Genomic DNA, 24,411 nt, shown 5'->3' with positions numbered 1-24,411 from the left:
TAATGAGTAAAGGAACTGAAACAGTAATCAAAAAAATTCCAACACAGAAAACTACAGTACCAGATGGCTTCAGTGGTGAATTCTACCAAACATATAAAGAAGAATGAACACAATCTTTCTCCAGACACTTCTGAAGTATTAAGGAGGGAACTCTTCCAAAGTCATCTACAAGGTCAGCATTACATTGATACCAGAACCAAATGAGAATACAAGAAAACTACAGACCAATATCCCTGCTGAATATAGATGCAAAAACTCTCAACCAAATATTAGCAAACCAAATTCAAGGACACACAAATAGGATCATATACCATGACCAAAGTGGGATTGATCCCTTGTATGCAAGAATGATTTAACATATGCAAATCAATAAATGTAATAATATATCACATCAATAAAATGAAAGAAAAATTACATGATCATTTCAATAAATGCAGAAAAAGGATCTGACAAAATACAATATCCTTTCATAATAAAAACCTTTAACAGATTGGGTAAAAAAAGAATATACCTCAATATAATAAAGGCTGTGTACCATAAACCCACAGCTGTTAATGGAGAACAATTGAAAGTTTTTCCTCTAAGATAAAGAACAAGACAATGATGCCCCCTCTCACCACTCATATTCATTATAGTATTGGAATTCCTAGCTAGAGCAACTAGGCAAGAGAAAAAAAAGGCATCCAAATCAGAAAGGAAGAAGTAAAATGTCTCTATTTGTGATGATTTGGTTTAATATATAGATAATCCCAGAGTCAACCAAAACACTGTTGGGACTAAACAATTTCAGTAAAGTTGCAGGATACAAAATCATCATACATAAGTCAGTTGCATTCCTTTACACTAATGATGAAGCATCTGAAAACAAAATATTGATAAAACTATCCCACTCAAAATAGCATAAAAACAATATGCTACTGAGGAAAGGTTTAACCAAGGAAGTGAAAGATCTGTACAATGAAAACTATAAGACTGCTGAAAGAAATCAAAGAAGACACAAATGGAAAGACATCCTCTGTTCATGGATTGGAAGAATCCAATGGAGGACTTTCCTAGATGTCCTTACTACCCAAAGCTATCTACAGATTCTGTGCAGTTCCCATCAAAGTGCCAAAGGCATTCTTTTACAGACATAGAAGAAAGAATCCAAAAATTTTTGTGGAACCACAAAGAAGCCCCAAACAGCCAAAATAATCCTGAGAAAAAAGAACTAAGCTGTGGATATCATGTGTTCAGATATCAAACTATATTACAAAACCACAGTAATAAAAACATTATGGTACTGGCACAAAAATAGACACATTGACCAATGGAATAGAATAGAAAGCCCAGAATTAAATCCCAGTGGTCACCTAATATTTGACGAGGGAGCCAAGAACACCCAATGGGGAAAGGATAGTCTCTTCAACAAATGGTGCTGGGAAACCAGAGAAGAACACATGCAGAACAATGAAATTGGATGCCTATCTAACACCATTCACAAAAATTAACTTGAATAGTGATTAAGTGCTGTGAATAAAATAGGCTAATCTGATAGTAAATGAGGAGATGAGGGGGCAATTTTTGATAATGTAATCAAATAAGGCCTGCTTTGAATATATTAACACAAGTCATACATTAAAAAAAAACTTGAAATGGATCAAAGACTTAAAACATAAGACCTGACACCATAAAACTTCTAGAAGGGGAGAAGCTCCTTAATATTGGTCTTAGCAATGATTTTTTGGACCTGATGCCAAAAGCACAAACAACAAAAGCAAAAAACAAATGGGACTACATCAAGCTCAGAATTCTGCACAGCAAAAAGAGACAAAAAATGAAAGGATAATCTACTGAATGGGAGAAAAAATTTTGCACACCATATATTAAATGAGGGCTTAATGTCCAAAATATATGTAAACAATACATACAACTTAATAACAACAAAAAAACCCAATCCAATGAAAAAATGGGCATATCTAAATGGACATTTTTCCAAAGAGGACATCAGAATGGCCAACAGGTACATGAAAAGATGCTCAACATGCCTAATCTTCAGGGAAATGCAAATAAAAACCATAATAAGACACTTCATACCTGTTAGAATGGCTGTCACCAAGAAGTGACATAACGGGTGTTGGTGAGGATGTGGTGAAAAGGGAACCCTTACACAGTTGACACTTAACACAAGTTAGAACTGTGCAGGTCCACTTAGATTTTGTTTCAGTAAAATCTGAGGTTGGTTGAATCTGTGAATGCAGAAATGCTGTTGTTCAAGGGTCAACTGTACACTGTTGGTGGGAATGTAAACTGGCCCAACTAGTATGGAAAACAATATGGAGGCTCATCAAAAATTTCAAAATAGAGCTAACATACTTCCAGGTAAATACCCTAAGGAAAATAGAATTTCAAAGAGAATATATGCATTCCCAGGTTTACTGCAGCGTTATTCACAATAGCCAAGATATGGAAAGAACCTAAATGCCCATCAATAGATGAATGGATACAAATGATGTGGTATATATACACAATAGAATATTATTCAGCCACGAGAAAGGAGGATATCCTGCCATTTGCAACAACATGAAGGGAACTTGAGCACATTATACTGAGATAAGTCAGAGAAAAACAAAGACTGCATGATCTCATGTGTGGAATCTAAAATAGTCCAACTCAAAAAACAGTAAAATGGTGGTTACCAGGAGATGGAGCTTAGAGGGATAAGATCGATGTTAAGGGTACAAACTTGAAACAAGTAGCAAATAAGCCATAGAGATAATGTACAATATAATGAATATAGACAACAATATTATACTATAATTATATAATGTGATAAATATCACTACAGTGGCAATCATATTACAATATTTAAATGTATCAAGGTAACACACTGTACACCTTGAATTTATACAATGCTACATGTCAAATTTGTTCAATTAAAAAAAACCCTTATAATAAAGATGTTTCTAACACAGCTACTTGCAAGCTGTGTTCAGCACAGTGTCATTTCAGGGACTGGAAGTGATACCCACCCATTTTGTAATGCATGTAGTTAAGTATTTAAGAAGACATAATAAAGATACTTCCAACAAAGCTAGCTGAAGCTGTGTTCAGCAGTGTTATTTCAGTGCATGCAAATGATACCCATTCTGTAATGCATGTAATGAAGAAAAACACTTGTAATTAATAAAGGTGTTTCTAACAAATCTAAATCTAAAAAAAAAAAAAAGATAATCCATTGAGGTGTGGTGTGGAAGCCTGGGAGGGTGGTCTTAGCACTTTTTATATATTTACACAAAACTTTTGAGTGGAGAGTTCTATGTTTTATAACTTTATATTTATCTATGAATATTGGTTGCATAGGTGTACCTTTTCCTTTATGATCAGGGATATACAATTTAGAGGCCTGTGTGGTTAAGTCGAAGCCCCTGAGCCTCCTGTCACTTGTCTGCTTACCCTTCTATTCTCATCAGCATACCTCAACTTTTATGTACTAGTAATGCGCAACTAGTCCCAATTCTCCCGTATAAAGGGCAGATTCCTGCCTCCTTGCTTTTGTTCATTTTACCTTGTTGACCTGGAACTGTTCTCCCTGGTTATTCCTGTACTGTAGAGTTAAGGCATCATTTCCTCCTCCAGGAAATGATCCCTGTTCATCACTCCCTTCTCTGCCATGCCTCACCTCCCTCTGTGCCACCACCTCTGTGGTGCACACGCCACCACCACACTGTACCGAAACGTGTAATTCAGGTGTCTACAGCCTGCTTGTAAGCATACCTTGCTTACTAAGGACGAAAACTACATGTAAGCAGAAGTGTACATACAATTTTAGGAGATTCACAAATACCCCCAAATCTAAGGACACTTAATTAAAAACTTTGTAGACAATGAATTCAGTAAAAGGCCTAACAAGCTTAGTGCCCAGACAGCCACTACAATTCATGCTCTTGTCTACATAAAATCCTGGAACTCCATTTCAATCCCAGGGGAGGCAAAAAAGGAATCGCTTTAATATCTAGTTAACATGTTCATTAGTATTCTTAAGAGTATCTTAACATATACCATGAGATAATCCAGTTTTGATGTAAGCATGAAAAAGGCAAGTAAATTATGTATTAAATACCATATATTCTTACTGTTTCTCATAATACGTTAATGTCCTATTTAAAAACGTATTTTTTTGAGAGACTGCAACAAATAAAGCCTTTATTAACAGGCTGTTGAGGAAAATTTCAGTGTTTCCTTAAAAAAGCTGCTTTATTGATTTCAGTGGCAAATTTATAAAAAGTTAACATGTCTTGATCTATTCAAAATTATGATTTACATTATTAACACAATGACAACTGCATGTGTACAGTTAATACTGCACTCACACTGTACATCAATAAAAGTAAATAGCCAAGGGGTTCTTCTAAGTTTTAAGATTAAAAACCATAATGCCTTGAAATAAATAGCATGATTACAAACAGGTATTATCTAAAAATACAAACATACATGCTTTACAACACCTCCCGTTCTCTCTTCATTCTAAAAACCTCATTTACTTCATTTACAATTTGTTTATAGTTTTAAACATGCTTTTGTAATCTTCACAGTTAACTGATTTAAAATGAATGCTTCGGTCTTCAAAATAATTTTAATGGTGGATTAACATCGATAAAGGTGTATTTAACATTGATCAATGTTTGAAGTGTCAAAGAGCAAAAGAAAACAATCCTCTTAAATATGTATAAATATTTAAATATAGAAAACCTCCATCAATAGTTGAAACAAAGTACATTTAATGGTTGCATTGAAAAGGAGAAGTGGGCGATTCACGCCAGGGGAAGATTTAAAAATGAGACTTTTCAAACACTGCCTATGGGACAGCCTCATACTTTGATAACTTAAACCTCATTTTACTTAGATATATAGAACTATTTAAAAAAATCACACCCACAAGTAAAAAATTGGTAATCTGTTTACAAAGTGCAATATCTCAGTACAGCAAATTCATCTCAAAGAAAGAAACAGAGTACGTGTGGCTTCTTGGCCTTTAAAACTCCCCTGGTTTCCATTTAGATTGTTTAACATTTAGTTGTGATACGTAACACAAGAAGCCTGTGTAATGAAGCTTGGGCCCCTTAATACCTGCTATTAATTAATTCCAACGTAAGAGTATGAGACCTGGAAAGTAAACTGTCAACATCTGACTGATGAGGTACGGATTATGTGAATAACATTTATGGCCTGGTACCAGTCAGTAATCCCAACACAGACTATTGCTCTGTAATGAATTCTGTATGGTTTGCATGTCCTTCAACAACTGAAGATTTTTCCTGCTTTTTTCTCCAGGTCTCGGTTTGGCAGAGTCCTTCTTATTTGTGGTCCCTGTGGTTGCAGAAGAACGGCCGCTGCTGTTTCCTTCTTCATCAAGAGTCTTTTTGGTGGTTCTTAATTCCCTCTTCTGCTTCTCCAACTTCTGTTTCTCCAGCTACACCAAAAAACCAAGGCAGGGTAAAAAGGAGAAATTAATGAAAACATATTTTTCTGAAAACTGGTATTTCTAACTCTCATACTAACATACTAATGCATATAATATATTCTGGGTTTATATTTTTAAAGGCTTCAAAAATCTATTGTACCAGTCATTTAACAGTGTTTAAAATATATAGTGACATAAAAACCTGTAAACAAGAGTCAACACATCAATTCTGGTGCTGTATCAGAAGTTAAGACTTGCCAAAGTGTAGCACAGGGTGAGTGAGAAGCAAGGGAGTTCAGGGGAAGGTCTCAAGGAGGCGGCAAAAAAATCTGACATGGGAAATGCAAGACAGGATTTTAATACACGAAGGAGAAAGGCATCCTAGAAACTAGTCTGCACAGACAAAGAAGCACGTTGCAAATGGATGAAGGGATGTAATGGTAATAATACTATGAAAAGGATTTTTAATTTTATTATTTCACCTTTTAGAATAATTTAATTTCAAATAGGGAGCTTTATTTCTACTTTAGCTGCTGGCTGAAATAAATCGCTGCTGGCACACTGGTTTTCCATTAGAATAAAGTTAAATCTAATGTACAGGAAACAAATTAGATCATTACTCCTATAGGAATCATTTGCTTGTATTTATTCTTTTATTTTTAGTATGTGAACTTTGGAAAAAAAATGCTTAAAAAGCTAGGTTTTGGAGTTGCAAAGACCCCAGTCTGCATCATACCTCTGCCATTTACCAGTGAGCCAGTATGTCCTTGGGCAAGTGACATAATTTCATTTTAGGGGATGCCCACCTTCCAGGACCTTGGCTCCAGCTTCCTCATTTGTAAAATGAAATATATACTCAGCTCATAAGCCTTCCATGAAAATTAAATAAGATGACATAGAGCACTCAGCATTGTGCCTATTACATAGCAGCCAATTAATAAATGTCTGCCAACCTGTTCTGCTACCAGTCTTCTCCGTTTCAGTCAGCCGTACCACTGTCCTCTCCCTCCACCACATGATATCAGCAGCAAGCAGCCCTGATAATTCTATTTCCAAGACTCACCTCAAATCTGTCTACTTCTCCCCAACTGCAGTCACCGGTGACCTCTGATCAAGATAAGCTTAAACGGCGTAGCTGGTCTCTCAGCCTCTCTCCTGCCTCTATCCCCCTCCCGGCAGTCACAGTCATCTCTTAAATACACCAATCATTACATTTCTCTCTGGATGGAGACCCTGGAGTGTGACTTCCCATTGCACTTAGTAGATGCTAAATACATGGTTGTTTTATTAATATAATTAGTAACATAAATGGAACTAAAGATCTTTTTCACATATTTACATCTGATTTATTCCTTTAGAAATTAAGAATTTCTAGGTGTTTTTAAAAAGACTTGGGTAAACTTAGAACCATTTAAACTCATCACAGAGGTAAAGCTTGTTCATATAAGAATATTAAATATATTCAGTACTTGGAAGATGTATTTTAGATTATAAAATCTACTCTAAGAGACTTCAAGACAGTGTCTTCTTTCTTAGCCTGCTTAACACCAATTCTTAATAACTAATGCAATGAATTAATAAGTGTCTACAGTGAAAAATACCTCCTGTAGCTTTCTATCTATGATACACTTACAAGGGCATCAATTAACATATTTGAAGAAAAGGGGTTGTTTTGTTCTGTTTTACTCTTGTTTTTTAATCATTAGAAACGAGTTAAGGAAAACAGAGTTACCTGGGCTTGATATTTTCGAACTTTAGTTATTTGATTGGCCTTTGCCTCCATCCTGCCCACTAACGCCTCCAGTTCGCACTCTAGGTTGTCTTTCAGTTCAGTGGTTGGTGATTCTTGGATAAGTTTCGCAAGCTGCTGGTGATCACTGTATAAAAAACAGAAGGAGAGCTTGGTTAAGTTTCCTATGTTAGCTGGTTAAGTCCACTACATCTCACTCACCATGGGACCACTGCTCTGCGCATTAAAAAACGACTCAATTTTGGGACTTCCCTGGAGGTCCAGTGGTTAAGACTTTGCCTTCCAGTGCAGGGGGTGCAGGTTCGATCCCTGGTCGGGGAGCTAAGATCCCACATGCCTCGCGGCCAAAAAACCAAAACATAAAAAAACAGAAGCAATTCTGTAACAAATTCAATAAAGACTTTAAAAATGGTCCACATAAAAAACAAACAAAAAAACCTAAAAAAAAAAAAAAAGACCCAATTTTTTAAAATAGAGCAAAATTTTCCATATTATTAGTGATAGTGTAAAAGTTTACAAAAGGTACTGGATGCAAATGCAAGAAGAGTTCTTAATTTCAAAGCACTAATTATTTACATCTCTGCCTCCCCAACAAGAGCATTACATATGTAGAAAAGGAAAGTCTAGAGAAGGATCTTGTTCTTCAAACACTCACTTCCTAACTTATCAGTTACGTTTAGCCAAAGTCAATGTAGATCAAGCTCCCAAACAAGGAAATAAAACTTAAATGTAAACCTTGGTCTCCAAAACATTTAACAGTTATAGAAAAAGGAGAGATTTCACCCAGAACAGTTGTATTGGTTAAAGTCCTAGTAACTTGTTCAGTGGTTGGTGCAAGGACTGTGTTCAACAAATATTTCTTAAAATATTGAAATATGAAAGACAATAAAGTCACCAAGAAGTTAAATGAGGTTTTAGAACTAAATATAACTAAAAAACGAAAAAACTGAAACTCACAAGCTCATCTGCCCAAATTCATCTTGTAAAGTCTCTAAGACTTCTGCCAGCTCTTCATTAATGCTGCTAGAGGGGGAAGGCGCTGCTGACTTCTTGCTTTTCCCACTTCGTGAAGACACTTGCTTCGCCAAAGGAACACTGCTGACTACTCGATCATTGCACAAGACTTTACTGTGTTGCTTCATTAGATGTAAGACATGCTGAACATTGGCTACCACGGCATGGCTGGGGCTGGTGGACTGAAGAAAAATGAAGAGAAGTAATTGAAGCCACATCCTCTAGAAAAATGTTTTCTCTTTCCCCCCTAAGCCTGGGTAAAAAGACCCTCTCCGCCTCCGCAGAAAAGCCTGTGATACAAACCTCCTGGTGTACAGTGCATCTCCAGTCTCCCCTTACTCTCCACCCTAGTGTTACCCACTCAGTTTACACACCCATCTCTATTAGCTATGGACGAACACCCCAATTGTCCCCTGCTCCCAGTCTCTTCAGTCTCTAACTCCATAGTTCTATCAGTTATCCTCCGAAAATATTATTCTGATCCCGTTCTTCTATTTGACACCCTTTAATGTTAAGCTCGCTGACTCTAATGTCCAAACTCCTCAGCACAGAAATCAAGGCCCTATAACACTAAGTTGCAACTTCTACACCTTGGCCTCATGTCCCACTATCTCCTACCTGTTCTCCACTATTTGAATGAACTGTATTTGCACATGTCATTTCTTTTGTGTGCCAATTTTTATACCATTTTTAAAAACCAGTTCAAATACATGATTTGTAAAGACTTTCTTAAAACATCCAGGTAATTAATTGGTCCATTCTCAGATCACCTATGGCATTTATCTCGATCACAGGATTTATCACAAAATATTGTAATTGTGTTTGCATGTCTTTTTCACTAATATATTAAGTAGTGTAAGCACTTCCAGGTGGTAGGGACTATTACCGTATTCATTTCTCTGTCCTCTAGTAGGAAGCATTAAGTTCACGTTTGTCACATAAGCAATGGGAAAAACCTGGTAGCCCTCTCAAAATTTTTCTTTTTGGTTTGAACACTACACAAGTCTCAATGTGCAATTTCAATTCATAAACAGATGGTTGGGCCAGCGCGGCTCCATGAGCAGGTTAAAGTGCACAGTCCGAGGCAGCAGGCCAAACTCCATCAGCGTGTGGCCAGGGCTTAGAAGTGTGCATTTAAAAGTCTGCCAGCTGATTCTAATCAGCCAGGTTTGCAAACCACTCAGCTAAGCTAAACAGATGCTCTTTTTATCCTAGTTTTTGTTGTTAGGTAGCACATTGAATTTAGTAATATATATACAAAGATGTATATACCACATCCAAGTGGGGTTTATTCCAGGAATGCAAGGCTAGTTCAATGTTTGAAAATGAATCTATGTAATCCAGCATATCAACAAGGTAAAGAAGAAAAATCACATAACCATATCATTTGATGAAGAAAAGCATTTGAAAAAATCCCAATACCCATTAAGGGTATAAACTTTCAGCAAAGCAGGAACAGAGAGAAATTTCCTCAAGTTGACAAAGAGCACAGACAAAGAACCTACAGCTAATATCATACTTATTGGTGAAAGACTGCCTTCCCCTGAAGATCAGCAAAAAGGCAAGGATATCCACTCTCATCACTCTTACTTACAACATGATACAGGAAATCCTAGCCAGTGCAGTAAGGCAAGAAAGGAAATAAAAGGCACACAAATTAAAAGGGAAGAAATAAACTATCCTTATTTACAAATGACATGATTCTTCACATAGAAAAGCTTACGTACATCCAAAAAATAATTCCTAGGACTAATAAGTGAATTCAGCAAGGTCACAGAATATAAGATTAACATAAAAACCCAAATATACTAACAATGATCATGTAAAAGCTGAAATTAAAACAATACAATTTACAATCGCTCAAAAAATTTGTATATAAATCTGATAAAACAGGAATGGGACTAATATGATGAAAATCCTGATGAAAGAAATCAAAGATCTAAATAAGTAAGAGATGTACCATTCTCATGGGCTGAAAGACTCAACAAGGATGTCAATCCTCCCAAATTAATACAGTTCCTATCAAAATTCCAGCAAGACCTTTTCTTTGGTAGAGAAGTTTCTTCTAAAATTCACATGGAAAGGCAAAGGAACTAGAAGAGCTAAAAGAATCTTGAAGTTCTTTTTCCTGTTATTTTTCTGACTCCATTTATTAAGGAAATTTTATGTCTTGAATCCAGTAATTTAAAAAATTGGAACGTGTATTTTGTCTTTTAAATTTCATTTTTTCTAGTAATTCACCTTTATTTCACTTTACAAATGTACTGGTTTATGACAATGTATAAATAAAAATAAAAACTGGTCCTCCACAACAGACAGTTTGGGAAACGCTCAGATGACAGCACATTCTTAGCTGTTTGAATATTTCACAAAAAGTACAAATTACAACTTCAAAAGAAGACCTCAGGTTGAAAAGCCCTATCTTTGAACCTGTCCTGTTCAAGTATTAATGACTTCAGTGAGAATTACCAAAGATAGGCAAATTAAATTTGGGGATAACACATATAAAACGGAAGACTGAACTAGATTCTAGTCTAATGTGGGATAGGGTGAATCAATTCCTATAGCGCTTCATTTGATTAAAAATTCTGTGTAAAACAACCAACTCCACAAGTATAGGACCTAGAGAGGCTGATGCTAGGACTAAGCAGAAGACCTATTACTTCAGATGACTCCAGAATTAATGAGCGACAGGGATGCTGTGGCTTCCCCGTGACATCACTGTGATGCTCGGCTGAGTTAACAGACTATCCAGAACATGACAAAGGCTCTCTATCCTGTGCTAGTCACACCACATTTAGAGGACTATATTCGATTTAGGAAGGGAGTGATGAGGTGGTTAAGAAACTCATAAAGCATATCTTATGATGAATAGCTGAAGAAAAATAGTTATTTATAACCTAGAATAAGGAGATGAGAATAAAGATACAGCTATCTGGGACTTCCCTGGTGGTCCAGTGGTAAAGAATCCGCCTTCCAATGCAGGGGACGCAGGTTCAATCCCTGGTCTGGGAACAAAGATCCCACATGCTGTGGGGCAACTAAGACTGCACGCCACAACTACTGAGCCCGGGCGCCTCAACTAGAGAGCCCACGGGCCACAAACTTCAGAGCCCACGTGCTCTGGAGCCTGCGTGCTGCAACTAGAGAAGAGAAAACTGGCACACCACAACTAGAGAGAAGCCCGCACACTGCAATGGAGAGCCTTTGCGCCGCAACAAAAGATCCTGCATGCCTCAACAAAGATCCCACATGCTGCAACTAAGACACAACACAGCCAAAAAATAGTTAATTAAAACAAAAACAAAAAAACCCATTAATCTATTATCAGTATAAGGCTAAAAAAAAGGTACAGCTATCTTCTAAAGTTTTAAAATTTTTCCTATAGTTAAGGGTTCATTTGGTCTATGTGGATCCCTGAGAGCAGAAAAAAATACCAATGAGTAGAATTTATAGTGACAGATTTCATCGCACTTAAGAACTTTCAAATAAAGCTGTCTAGAACTGTGAAGGGCTGTTTGAGGGTATAATGAGGTCTCATCAGTAGATGTATTTGGACAGAGTACATGACCATTATTCTGGATGTTTACATAATGAAGACATTGGACAGGGAACTGTACTAAGTGGGTCCCAAATCTAAATGAACATTAGATTGAGACTCGGGAACAACTGACTATACTTTCTAGGTCCCACACCCAGAAAATTCTGATTTAGTAGAACTGTGGTGGGGCTTCGTAATCTGCTTTTTCAGATGCATAGTCAGTGATTCTGATGCAGCTGGTCATCCTTTGAGAAACTGTTTCCAGCCCAACTCAAAGATTCTATGGCAAAGTAGAAGAACCTTGGTTAGGAACAAAGGTTCAAAGATGAACCTTTTGACCTTGGTAGGTCAAAAGATGGTCTGCAATCCAAGAAGAGGTTAAATTTAGGGTAAAGGACAGCCAACGACAAAACTTTTTAAAAGTGATTTGGCCGCACGCATCTACAAAGGGCAAGTGGAAAAGCTAGGAAATAGTTAATTCCCTAAGCTTTCACTGAGGATTTACTGTGGGGTTAAAATAAACAAATAAATACCTAAAATTAAAATTTACTCCTCAAGCTTCTCAAATTCACAATCTAGTTGGATACTCAAGGCATCTATACATGAAACAACCAGCAACACAAACATCAATGAAAAAGTGGTATAAACACAATGTTAAGCACTTCTTAGAAATCACCCAGTACTTGCTGATATTTGATAAAATTATCATCTCCACATTTTTAAGCACTAAAGGAACTTAAGATTCAAGTCTATGTATGACTGCTTCTTGGAGAATGAATCCTATAATAAGCATGTGAGGACAAAGAGGATGCGAATTCTTTTCATTTAAATATCTATATCTAAATACAAATCAACAGGGCTGATACTAAAAATCCAGTGCTACAAACATACTATTTCCTATCTGCAACCACACCTTCTGCAAACCAGAGTCTCTGCTTTTGCTCATAACTTCCCTTCTGCATATACTCTACCTGCTTTAAAGTGTCCCCCCAGTCTCCTCCCTGCTCCCCCACAGTCCCATAAAACTTTCCTTCATCTCATTCTCACATCACTATGATCCAATTGGTAAAAAAGCTGAAAAATATTTCCGCCGTTTATAGGTATACAGGCAGATGAGTGGATTTAATTCAAAGATCTAAGTTGTACAAAAAAAGCCAGAGTTCGACCAACTCACCTTTCCAGCTACAAATGGCATATCACCCAAGCATAATCTATAATGTGGTTGTGCAGCAAAATAGTTCCTAGAACCTTTCTGCATGGAAAAGAAAAAAGAAGAGCAATTTTACTCACATGATGATAAAAGCTGGCTATATAGGACTAACCTGAAACTTCAGCTTACTGCTGGGCTACTGCTTGTTTTATCTCTATTGGCATTATGGTCTGGAGCTCCTAATAATACTCGTCAACACATATCCTAGCCTAGGGAAGGCTAGGAAAGAAAAAATAGTTCCTGACAAAACATCAGTTACAGTCTCAGTAGAGAAACTGTGTGTGTGTGTGCGCGCACGCACACGTGCATATGTATATACATAAACTTTTAAGTGCAAAAGATAATGCGATACTGAATAATAACTAACATCTGTGCGGTGCTATGTAGTTCTAACACTTTCATATATATTATCTCACTGTCAGGGTGAACATTTAGAAGTAGATATTACTTATCCCTATTTTCCCAATGAAGAAACTGAGAATGAAAGAGATGTACTCATCCAAGGTTGAAGTACCACATGGTTTGTAAGTGTTTTCACATAAACTATGCCAAGTAATAACCAGCACTTTGACTTAATGGTTCTTTTTTCATACCTTTTCTGGTGGTTTTGACTTCTTTTTTTTAATTCTTTTTGCATTGGGAACACATGAAGTTGCCTTATCTTCAAAGATAAGTCTATTTGTTTCTAGACCAGTCTGCAACTAGGAAAAATATGAGAGCCTAAAGTTAATACTGTAGAAATAAAAGCTATGATTCAAATTTGAGATCTGCCACATAAAGGCCTGTAAAAAACCTACAGTAGTATCGTATAGTATAGAATGAAAAACCCATCATAGCTGTGTAGCTGTATCTGGAATCAATCCGTCAACATTTATCCAATATTTTAAATCAATACCACTCTCTCAATTTACTTAAAGTGCTGTCCTATAATTTGTCCTTTCACTTAGCCTGGAAACTTTTAGCTCCTTATTTGAGGTTGGTCCTTAAATTATATCTAATGAGTTAAAGGCAGTATTTCTAACTCCAAACCAACGTTTCAACATTTTCTTCTTTTCATGCACGGCATATACAACAGCGCTAGACACAAAGCAGCTGGAGAACAAAGTACAATTTCTTCCTCTTTTAAAAACTCATACACTTAACAATGTAAGAAAAAGGAACTGGAAATCTATGTCCAAAAGAACTGGAAGGTATATCAGAGAATGTTATCAAGCCCTTTTCTCTACAAGCTGAGTAACTACATTAATTTAATATGGTAGAAATTCCACAGTTACTAAGGATTTCAAACAAGGACTGCTCTTTTCAACTTTCCTTAAAACATATAATTACACACCTATACACAGGTATGTGTGTGTGTGTCTGTGTGTGTCTGTGTTTGTGTGTATTTGTCTAGAATAGTGGTTTTCAAACCTGCCTATGTATCAAAATTGTCTGGAGTTTATGAGAAAATTCAGATTGTCAGGTGCCTCTCCAGACGTCATGATTTTAAACATTCTAGGCTGGGGAAATTTATATTTTAAAAGTATTTTAAAGTTCTTCAGGAAATTATGATGGAGCTCAAACACTCAGAACCAGTGGATTAGTTAAAAGAAATCCTGAGATCATTACTAATGCTTCCCACAATGACTGCATTCTTTGGGGACAGAATTTATTCAGTGACAAAGGAACACAGGGATTCCTACTCTCAGGAGTGTCTACATTCCCACACTTCTAACGATGCTTTATACATAGTAAACTGAATGGATATAATTCCATGAACATGAAATTACTACTCTGGAAGACCTATGAAGCCAATGAGTTTGAACAGTATACAAAACAAAAAAAATGTGAACTATTTTAACTTCTTAAGTTCTTCCCAGTAGCTGTCATATATTTGTGTGGCAGAGTTTTAACATTTTTAAGTGCTTTCATTATATTTTCTCTCGTTCGATCTCTCCAACATTAAGAAGATGTAAATAAAGACCAGTATCAGTGGTAAAATCCCAAGCTCTGAATGGTTACATATCTCGCCCAGGACTACACAAATTATGGTTAGACTTGGAACCACGTATCAACCCCAGACCCTGTTCTGCCACGACAACAGTGTTCACTATCAGAACTCAAAACCTTTATGGAGGGCTTCCCTGCTGGCGCAGTGGTTAAGAATCTGCCTGCCAATGCAGGGGACACGGGTTCGAGCCCTGGTCTGGGAAGATCCCACATGCCACGGAGCAACTAAGCCCGTGAGCCGCAACTAAGCCCGTGAGCCACAACTACTGAGCCTGCGCTCTGCAACGGGAGAGGCCGCAACAGTGAGAGGCCTGCACACCGTGATGAAGAGTGGCTCCCGCTCTCCGCAACTGGAGAAAGCCCTCACACAGAAACGAAGACCCAACACAGCCAAAAAATAAATAAATAAATTTAAATAAATAAATAAATAAATAATTAAAAACAAAACAAAACACAAACCTTTACTGATATATTATCAGTAATAACTGATTTGGTTCCAACTTTTTGCCTGCTAAACACAAAACAAAACTACCACAAAATAATTTTTTAAATTCATAAAATAATGAACTTGTTAATTCTGTATTTCATGTATAATAGAACTCACCACCACAATGTATATAAAGCATAACTTTAAAGTTTGCATGTTATGAGTGAGGAAACAGAGGCACAGTAAAGTGGCCTACCTACCCTAAAGTGTGGAAAGGGGAGAGAAACCAAGTAATCTCAAAATTTGTTGGTGGTCAAAAATAAAGCCACATGACTATATAACTCAGAAAGCACAGAGAGGTAAAAAATACATACAAATTGATCAGAAGGTAAATATTTGAGAAAGAAAATATATCGGGTTTAATAGAAAGAGAATATGTTAAGTCAATGAATTCTGGGAAGCACTGGAAAAAATAGACAAGATAACAAAGATGAGATAACAGATGTTTACAGTCCTGCGAGCACATTTATGAAGTGAGCCCAGGACACCGCTGGCATCTGGCCACAACCTGAATTGCAGAGCCTCCTCTCCTAATTGTTTTGGAATCAGGACCTGCTTCTTGTGTTAATATTATGAGAAAAGATACATGTAAATGTTACAAAACTTAAAGACTTTGGAAGGGGAGGGGCAATAAATGAGAGGTATTTGAATTAATAAGCTCACATGGGGCGAGTCTTCAGTTATATACAGAAGTATTTTATTTAGCCTGTAAGATGTTGGATATAGAAATGTTGCTATATCTTCTAGAAATGCAGTTCTAGTTGGTATATATAAACTCAATGATTCGTGAATTCACACTGCCTCACCTATTCTACCTGGTGGCCACTGCATGGGATAAAAATTCAAGGCTAGGAATGAGCAGAGCTCATTTTCCTTATACGGTGGCTTTTGTAAATTAGTATGGGTCACCACCTGTTGGGCAGCCCACTACCTCAGCTACTGACCTAGTGTCTCGAGGCCACCAAAAAAGGGAAGCACTTACAAGTAGGATACTGAATGAGGCTTTCAAACATTTCCAATAGTGACTAATGTGAAAAGTTTTAGATGATTACGTATTATATTATGTATACAGTCGCCGATATTTTTTAGTCTATTGATTTAAAAAAAAAAATAAAGCTGATCGAAAGCCCACCATTAAAAAAACCCTAAAGAATTGCTCAGCTTTTACTTTCTGCCTGTAAAAATACGTTTATAGTTTTCCATATTAAGCTAAGTCTGCAAATTTATATATTGGACCATTCCAAATTATAAATAATCAAAGCAGCGCGCATCTACATCTATTTATATATAAAGAGTAGCATGAAATGTGAGGAGCCTACCTGCTCACATTTCAACTTACCTGGGCTGCCTTAGCTTGCATACGTTTCCTTTCCTGTTCTTCTTGATGCAGTTTTGCTTCTAACTCTTGCATTTTTTTCTAGTGATAAAAATATTAAAAGTGATAACAGTGAAAGGAGTTTCCGTGTCTATTTGTAAACTTTTTATCCATGACTCTCCTTTACAATTCCACAGAATTATGGGTAAAATTCACGGCCAAAGAACACAGCCTCTGTATGAAGCCATATAGGCTACATCAGCGGTCCCCAACCTTTTTGGCACCAGGGACCGGTTTCTCATGGAAGACAATTTTTCTGCGGATGAGGTGGGTGGGGGATGGTTCAGGCGGTAATGTGAGCAATGGGGAGCAGCAGATGAAGCTTTGCTTGCTCACCCACCACTCACCTGCTGTGTGGCCCGGTTCCTAATCAGCTGGGGACCCCTGGACTACATGGAAGCTGAATGTGAAACTTTATAGTCTCAGTGGTATTAAATACTTCCCAAATGAATCAATTAAGACTAAAATTAGGACTTCCCTGGTGGCGCAGTGGTTGGGAATACGCCTACCAAGGCAGGGGACATGGGTTTGATCCCTGGTCTGGGAAGATCCCACATGCTGCAGAGGAACTAGGCCCATGCGTCACAACTGCTGAGCCTGAGCTCTAGAGCCTGCAAGCCACAACTACTGAGCCCACGTGCCACAACTACTGAAGCCCGTGTGCTCTAGGGCCCGTGTGCTGCAACTACTGAGTCTGTGTGCTGCAGCTACTGAAGACTGCGTGCCTAGCGCACATGCTCTGCAACAAGAGAAGACACTGCAACGAGAAGCCCGCGCACGGCAACGAAGAGTAGCCCCCGCTCACCACAACTACAGAAAGCCCGTGCACAGCAACAAAGACCTAATGCAGCCAAAAATAAATAAAAATTTAAAACAAACAAACAAACAAAAAACTAAAATTAGTTCAGAGAACAAAAACGAAGTGATACAAGCCTTAAGGATACTCAAAAACACTTCATCTTTCAACATTTTCAAAAAGAACTCCTTCCTTATGTACACTAGGATGGTAAAATGTGAACTTTCTCTCCAAATTTACATTTCTTCCTTTAAAAAAATTCCTATATGTTTCTTTGTTACAAGGTCACTTTTTTTCCTATAAAATATCCAGTATTATAAAATAACCAATTTTACATAAGAACCAATATTATGCATTGATGAGTAAAAAAGATTTTCACTGACTTCTGCAAGGGCCTGCATTGTGGTAAGCTTGTTATACTCCTGTTCAAGAAGATCCAATTTTTCAAGTTGGTTTTGAACATGCGTCTGATCATGTTGTCGTTCTCTTTCTAGGGAAACCTGGGAAACAATATTAAATACAGCATAATAATTTGACAAAAAACTGAAAAACTAACACTGAGAGTACTATGTTGTATGCTACTTGTCTGGCTTTTCTTTTTTTTTGATTATTCAAAGTTCTTGTATTTTTAGTGTACTATTTTATACTTACATATATGTTATTATATTACAAGACTATAAAACAGAATCACAGTAGTCTCTGATTTTTGTGGTCTCCACTTGCCTAGTACAGTGGCTATAAATACTTATTGAACAAGTGAAAATAATACTTTTAGAAAGGTGTTCCTATGAATAGTTTTTCATTCATGATGCTTCTATCCTAAGTATCTGATCTACAGGTCTTAATCAAAAGTAATCTAAATTCCCTGAAAAAATTAAAAGGAATCTGAGATTCCTTCACCATATAAAACCTTGAACCGTAGCCAGGCAAAAAAACCAATAACCTAAAATGAGACTAACCAGCTTTACTTGAGAAAAGGTAGGCTATGACCTAGACAATTGTAAAACTGACTTTTACAAATCAGTCCTTTGAAAAATCAAAAAATACTAAGTTTCTTCAGACTCACATACTTAGAAAACAAACTTATGGTCATCAAAGGGGAAAGGTGGGGGAGTGGGGACGGATAAATTGGGAGTTTGGGATTGACATGTACACACTTCTATATTTAAAATAGATTACCAACAAGGACCTACTGTATAGCATACGAAACTCTGCTGAATATTCTATAATAACCTAAATGGGAAAATAATTTGAAAAAGAATAGATACATGTATATGTATAACTGAATCACTCTGCTGTACACCTGAAACTAACACAACGTTGTCAATCAACCACATTCCAATATAAAATAAAAATTAAAAAGTACAAACTTCCAGTTACAAGTAAAATAAGTACTAGGGATGTTATCTGGCCTTTCATACAACTACTTAGGTACTACAGAGGAATTCCAGGAAAACAATATTAAGATGAAACCAGAGGAAAATTAACAAATACAAGTGAAATCTTGTTCTTACTATATACTATTATAACATTTGGTTCTCTATACTAAGACTTGTGAATACTCTCTGAATGAAGGTATTTACTAGACATATAGGCTACACACAAATAGTTGTAATTAGTCTGCTTCTCTTAAATAATCTCTTAATTAAGGCAATAATCAGGGTTTTGGTATGTATCATTTATACTTCCTCTGAAATCTATGCAAAACATCCATCATTTTTTTTTTTTTCAGGCTTAGGGTCAAGGATTTGAAAAGACTGCCACCTATCAGATTTAAGGACTGACAGCCACAGGATAAACCATTAAACTAGGATAAGAAGTGGAAGTATGCTAAACTGAGGTCTACTGGTAAAAAGCAAAACATTAATAAGCATGTGAACTTGTTAACAGTGTATCTTCATATACAAGTCTATAGCAATAGGTCATACTAACAGAAATTTGAATATGACAAAGTAATACAAACCAATATATTTCTCAGGAATTTGTGTGAACTACTAATTTCCTCCTACCCACCTTAGTGGATAGTTGCTGCCCTTGAAATAATACATTAAGTTAAATATTGGCACAAATCACACTTCACTTCCAGTATTGGAACCACTCTTATAAAATAGACTAATCAAACTTTACTGATGAAAACAGGGCTTAATTCAAAGACATATATATATGTCTAACAGCTATATCAATATTAGTCAAGACATCTCACTGTTGTCTTATAAATGCTTTCTAACCCGAGAACGGAAATATGCCAATGAAGAGAACTGCGTATAACTGTACATAATGTTTTGCCATTTCCAATCATGTGGCAGATTTAACTCACCATCCCTTTCCCGACCCCATTCATCACATAAAAGTGTCAGAGAAAACACAGAAATAATAATAATTGCATAGCAAGTTTGAAGAAAGGGAACTCTTCAGGTACAAAAAAGATAAATCAAAAGCAAGTAATACTGAAGCCAAATATTACATGAGGCAAGACTATAGCCTTGGTGTATAAGATACACAAAGAACGTGACATAAATCTCAGGCAACATACCATCTGCACGATGCAGGAGCCCAAAGCCAACTAACTATCATAAATGCAGACCAGAACCAGGGAAACCCATCAAGCCCCAGCAAAGGCAAATCCACAAGCATTTCATAAGGCTGCCTACACAACTTAGAAGTATGGAATTCCCAAGATAACTCCAAAGAATAAGAGTTCATCATAAAAAAAATACATATACGTATACAGTTCTCATAAGAAAAAAAATGATTTTAAAAAGACTGGGAATTTTTATAGTGTTCAAAGAGATAAAATGAAGGAATAAAAAGCAAAGTAATGGTACATTAAAATAACAAAAATAGGTGGACTGAAGAGGACCCAACTGGAAACAAAAAAATATGGTCACAAATAAACTCAATGGCATAGTAAAGAGACCTATAATACAAATGAAAATTGCTGAAACATCCTCTTAAATATTGCTGTGCAATCAAATATTTCTTTGATATCTCCAGCTATGACCGAAAGCTAAGGTGGAAAGCATTTAATTTCTTTCACACTGCAGAGTACCCAGCAAAATATTAAGCATACAGACATTCAACTTTTGCATAATAAAGTTAAGATGCCCAGAAACTGTGGTATTCATGATGAATTCAAATTCTATATTCATAATAGGAAAAGGAGGTATGTTTTAAAAAAATATATTCGAGACTGATGTTGCAGATGTCCTCTCGTAAATGCATAGGTTACTGAAATTAAAATACCTCTGGTGTGACAGAGCAAAATATTTTTGTTAAAATAACAACTGTAAAAAAGTTTTTCAAAGTATAAAGAACCTTGAAATGTGCTACCTGAGTTGAGTCTTTAAATAAAATTCAAGAGGCAGAGAGGTATGTAATATGCTTATTTATACTTTTGATAATGTACAAAGAAGTTAACATGACTTGGAAAGAAAACACAATTAAATGTACAGTATTTTTCCAATTTAAGTAGAACTCTACCAAATACAGCAAAAACAATGAAGACCAGTCAAATCTTCAGACACCATAACTGATCCCAAGTAATTTCAGTCCTATGCTGTTGTACTGTTCCAAAGCAGAAGCTGTCAAAGCTGTGTGTAGAGGATATGGCAGTGTGTGTGAGGGTCATCCAAAAAGGAAACTCCTCTTTTTAGCTTCGCTGAAAAAACAAACCACATTTTTCTCAAAGCTTCCACTAGCAGTTTTTCAAAATGAACTACTGGTACTATTACCTTTTAAGATGGACGGAGAATTGATTATTTGTAACAGCACCATTAGTCCTCACTGAGAAAAAAGGTCTTTATATCAACTTAATTTTCTCTATAACTAACTCTTCTTGAGAGTGACTCTATGAAGTAACATACCTGTTTCTCTAATACAGATGTCCTCTCCATTTCTGCATGCTTTATCATGTTACGCATGTATGCCAATTGTTTTTCTAAAAGATTACATTTATTTTCTGCAGCTAACAGCTGAGATGTCAGCTCTAAAAAGAATACATAAGAAAAGCAGAAATTAGCTCACTCGCACAAGTATTAGTTTTAACAAGCTGCTTAACATGAATCTACAGTATGTATAATAAACATTTTCCAGTAGCTCTAGAAGCCTTTTCAGATGACCTAAGTCATTCTCTTTCTGTATGTTAGTCTAATCTGCCTTGAATTCAGACAGTAAATATAATACAGGACATCAGCACTTGTTCCACAAAATGCTCCCAAATATAAATGTAATTTTGTAGTGCTCGAAGACACTAAGCACTAGAAAACACTAATGTGGAATTTCTTTTAGAGTGATTTTATAATACTTATTTTGATAGTGTTTCATTTCCTTCATAATTAAACAAACCTTGATTGTGCTTTGATTCCTCATTCTTTGAATTCTCCCTTTCTTGTATCTGTTCATCCAGTACTTTCTTATATTCAATTGTTTCTTTAGACAAGGTTTTCACACTTTCTTCTGCCTGAATCCTTTCAAGTTCTAAACGTCGAATTTTATCTTGAAGATTCTTCAGAGCAGAAAATATAGCTGCCAAATAAAAACATGGATACTATAATACATATGGAAAAAGTTCACTGAAAAAGAATAAACTCATCTAAATAAAAAATAAAATTGATGGAGGATCACTCTTTGGGAATTATCATCACATGGTAATTGTTTAAAAAACTCCATTTAAAGACATCTTTTGAGTCTCTGAAATGTGCTAGGTACTCAAGTAAAAAGCATACTGCCATGGTAAAAACATTTCAAAGATTTTATAAAATGGTAAAAATATTTAGCTAATCATACAAAATTCATAAACTGTCCCAAGGCACATTATTAACTATAAATCTTTTCTGTTTTACTAATAGGATCACATGCAGAATCCAATTATAGAGCTAAAAATAGTCAAGCACATAAAGGACTATTTCTTTTTGATTTCCAAAAAAAACCTAAGCACTCTGCCCCTCAAAAAGCTTTTGATTATAAAAGTAATACATATTCACTGTAGAAAGCACAGGAAAATACAAGAAAGAGAAGAACTGATAATCCTAAGAGATAATGACTATCAATTTTGGTCATTTCTTTCAATCTCTTCCTATATGTATAACATAAATTGAGATAAAAATTGATCTAAGTTTTTTCACTTAGCATTATGGAACTGTGAGCATTCCCTCATGCAATCAGATAGACTTAAAAGATTATTTCCTTGTGACCAATTAGTAATTGAAAAACTAAGTTACTGGATTAAAGAATATTCATATTTTATTTATTTATTTATTTTTATTTTAAACATATTTATTTATTTGGCCACAGCCGGTCTTAGCTGTGGCACACGGGATCTTCATTGCGGCATGCAGGATCTTTACTTGTGGCATGCGGGCTCTTAGTTGCGGCATGTGGGATCTATTTCCCTGACCAGCGATTGAACCCAGGCCCCCTGCATTGAGAGAGCAGAGTCTTAACCATTGGACCACCAGGGAAGTCCCAGAATATTCATATTTTAAAGACTCTTTAAAGAGCAAAGTACCTTCAAAAAGGGTTTTATCAATTTATGCTTTCATGAGAAGTACATGTCTTTGCCAATACAGACCATCACTAATTACAATATCTCTACCATTCTGATTAAGAAACCCATGCTACTCTGGTTAGTTTATTTTGCATTTCTATTAAAAGTTTAAATATTTTGTTATATATTGTTGGCCGTCTTTTATGAATTTCTGTGCTCATTTTTCATTAGTCTCCCCGTTCCATTTCATTGTCTTTAATTCTAGTTTTGATATGAAGATGTTTTGATTTTTCATAGCTATATCTAACAATCTTTCCCATCAAGTTCTTTGTTAAGAAGTTCTTCTGTAACCTCAAGATTAGATAAACTTTGTATTTTCCTTTATTATAGTTTCATACACTTTTACATTTAATTCTTTAAGTCAAAGAAAAGTCAATACAAACATTTTTGTATTGAAGGAAGAACTTTAAATGGCAACTTTATCATATACGAAGTTCACACATATATCTATACATACAGATATAATTATTACTTACACATACCCAAGACAGTGTCAGGACTTTCTTTTACTCTGGTTTCATTAATATTATGCCAGTATTTTCATTACTAAAACTTTATAATATAAACAACAATTCTGCCAGTCTCCCACAGTATATAAATCTTTAAAACATTTCAAAATTATTCTTACCAATTGAATATTCAGAATCATTTCGCCTAATGATTTAAATAAAACTTCATGTAAACTATACAATAAGTAGGAAGAACTACCATCTTTTAAAAATCGAGCTTTCTCACTCAAAACAAGGCACGCATTCCCATGTATTAACATAATTAATTCACCAAGTTTTTCAGTGCCTAAGATGTGACAGGCCCCAAATAGGAGAATGATACATTTTATAATATAGCCAGCTTATTCTTGCTGGTATGCAATGAGACTACAATCTAATTAGAAAGAACACAGATATGAAACACGAATACACACACTCAGAAACCTGAAAAATCAACTGAGAAGACTATGAGAATAGGAAAAGAGCCCAGACATAAGACTAGTATTTAAAGGAACAATAATTCTTTGATACACCTGGAATAATCAGATAAAAAATGTAATAGAAAAAGAGAAAATTAATACATGCCATTTGAGGTTTTTTGCCTGTTTTGAACCACTGAGTATTTATTAAACTTTGTAATAACAAACATTTCTTGCATTCCTTCATTAAACTGTACCTAACAGTAAATAATTTTGCTAGTATTTTATTTTTGCATTTACAGTTATTATTGCAATTGGCTGGAACACTCTATTGTTGTTTGATACATCAACCAC

General features: G+C 35.8%; 1 protein-coding gene across 5 annotated transcripts in view; it reads right to left on the bottom strand.

Annotated features, from left to right (window-relative positions):
* Positions 1-4,217: 4,217 nt before the first annotated feature.
* CEP57 (centrosomal protein 57) overlaps positions 4,218-24,411 on the bottom strand; it is a 42,626-nt gene continuing 22,432 nt past the window's right edge. For 3 of the 5 annotated variants that reach the window (XM_082339966.1, XM_082339965.1, XM_082339964.1), the window contains 9 exons: positions 21,950-22,129; positions 21,469-21,590; positions 17,989-18,105; positions 16,774-16,851; positions 13,552-13,659; positions 12,923-13,000; positions 8,151-8,389; positions 7,176-7,320; positions 4,218-5,452 (listed from right to left, as the gene is read on the bottom strand). In XM_082339966.1, the coding sequence (XP_082196092.1) occupies positions 5,219-5,452; positions 7,176-7,320; positions 8,151-8,389; positions 12,923-13,000; positions 13,552-13,659; positions 16,774-16,851; positions 17,989-18,105; positions 21,469-21,590; positions 21,950-22,129 (1,301 nt within the window). In that variant the 3' untranslated portion in view covers positions 4,218-5,218. The remainder of the gene's footprint in view (positions 5,453-7,175; positions 7,321-8,150; positions 8,390-12,922; positions 13,001-13,551; positions 13,660-16,773; positions 16,852-17,988; positions 18,106-21,468; positions 21,591-21,949; positions 22,130-24,411) is intronic. The other 2 variants (XM_082339967.1, XM_082339968.1) reach the window with 2 other exon arrangements.

This window comes from Balaenoptera borealis (assembly GCF_965194805.1).
Source record: "Balaenoptera borealis genome assembly, chromosome: 11".
Classification (NCBI taxonomy): domain Eukaryota; kingdom Metazoa; phylum Chordata; class Mammalia; order Artiodactyla; family Balaenopteridae; genus Balaenoptera; species Balaenoptera borealis.
This window is presented reverse-complemented; position numbering and strand designations above follow the sequence as displayed.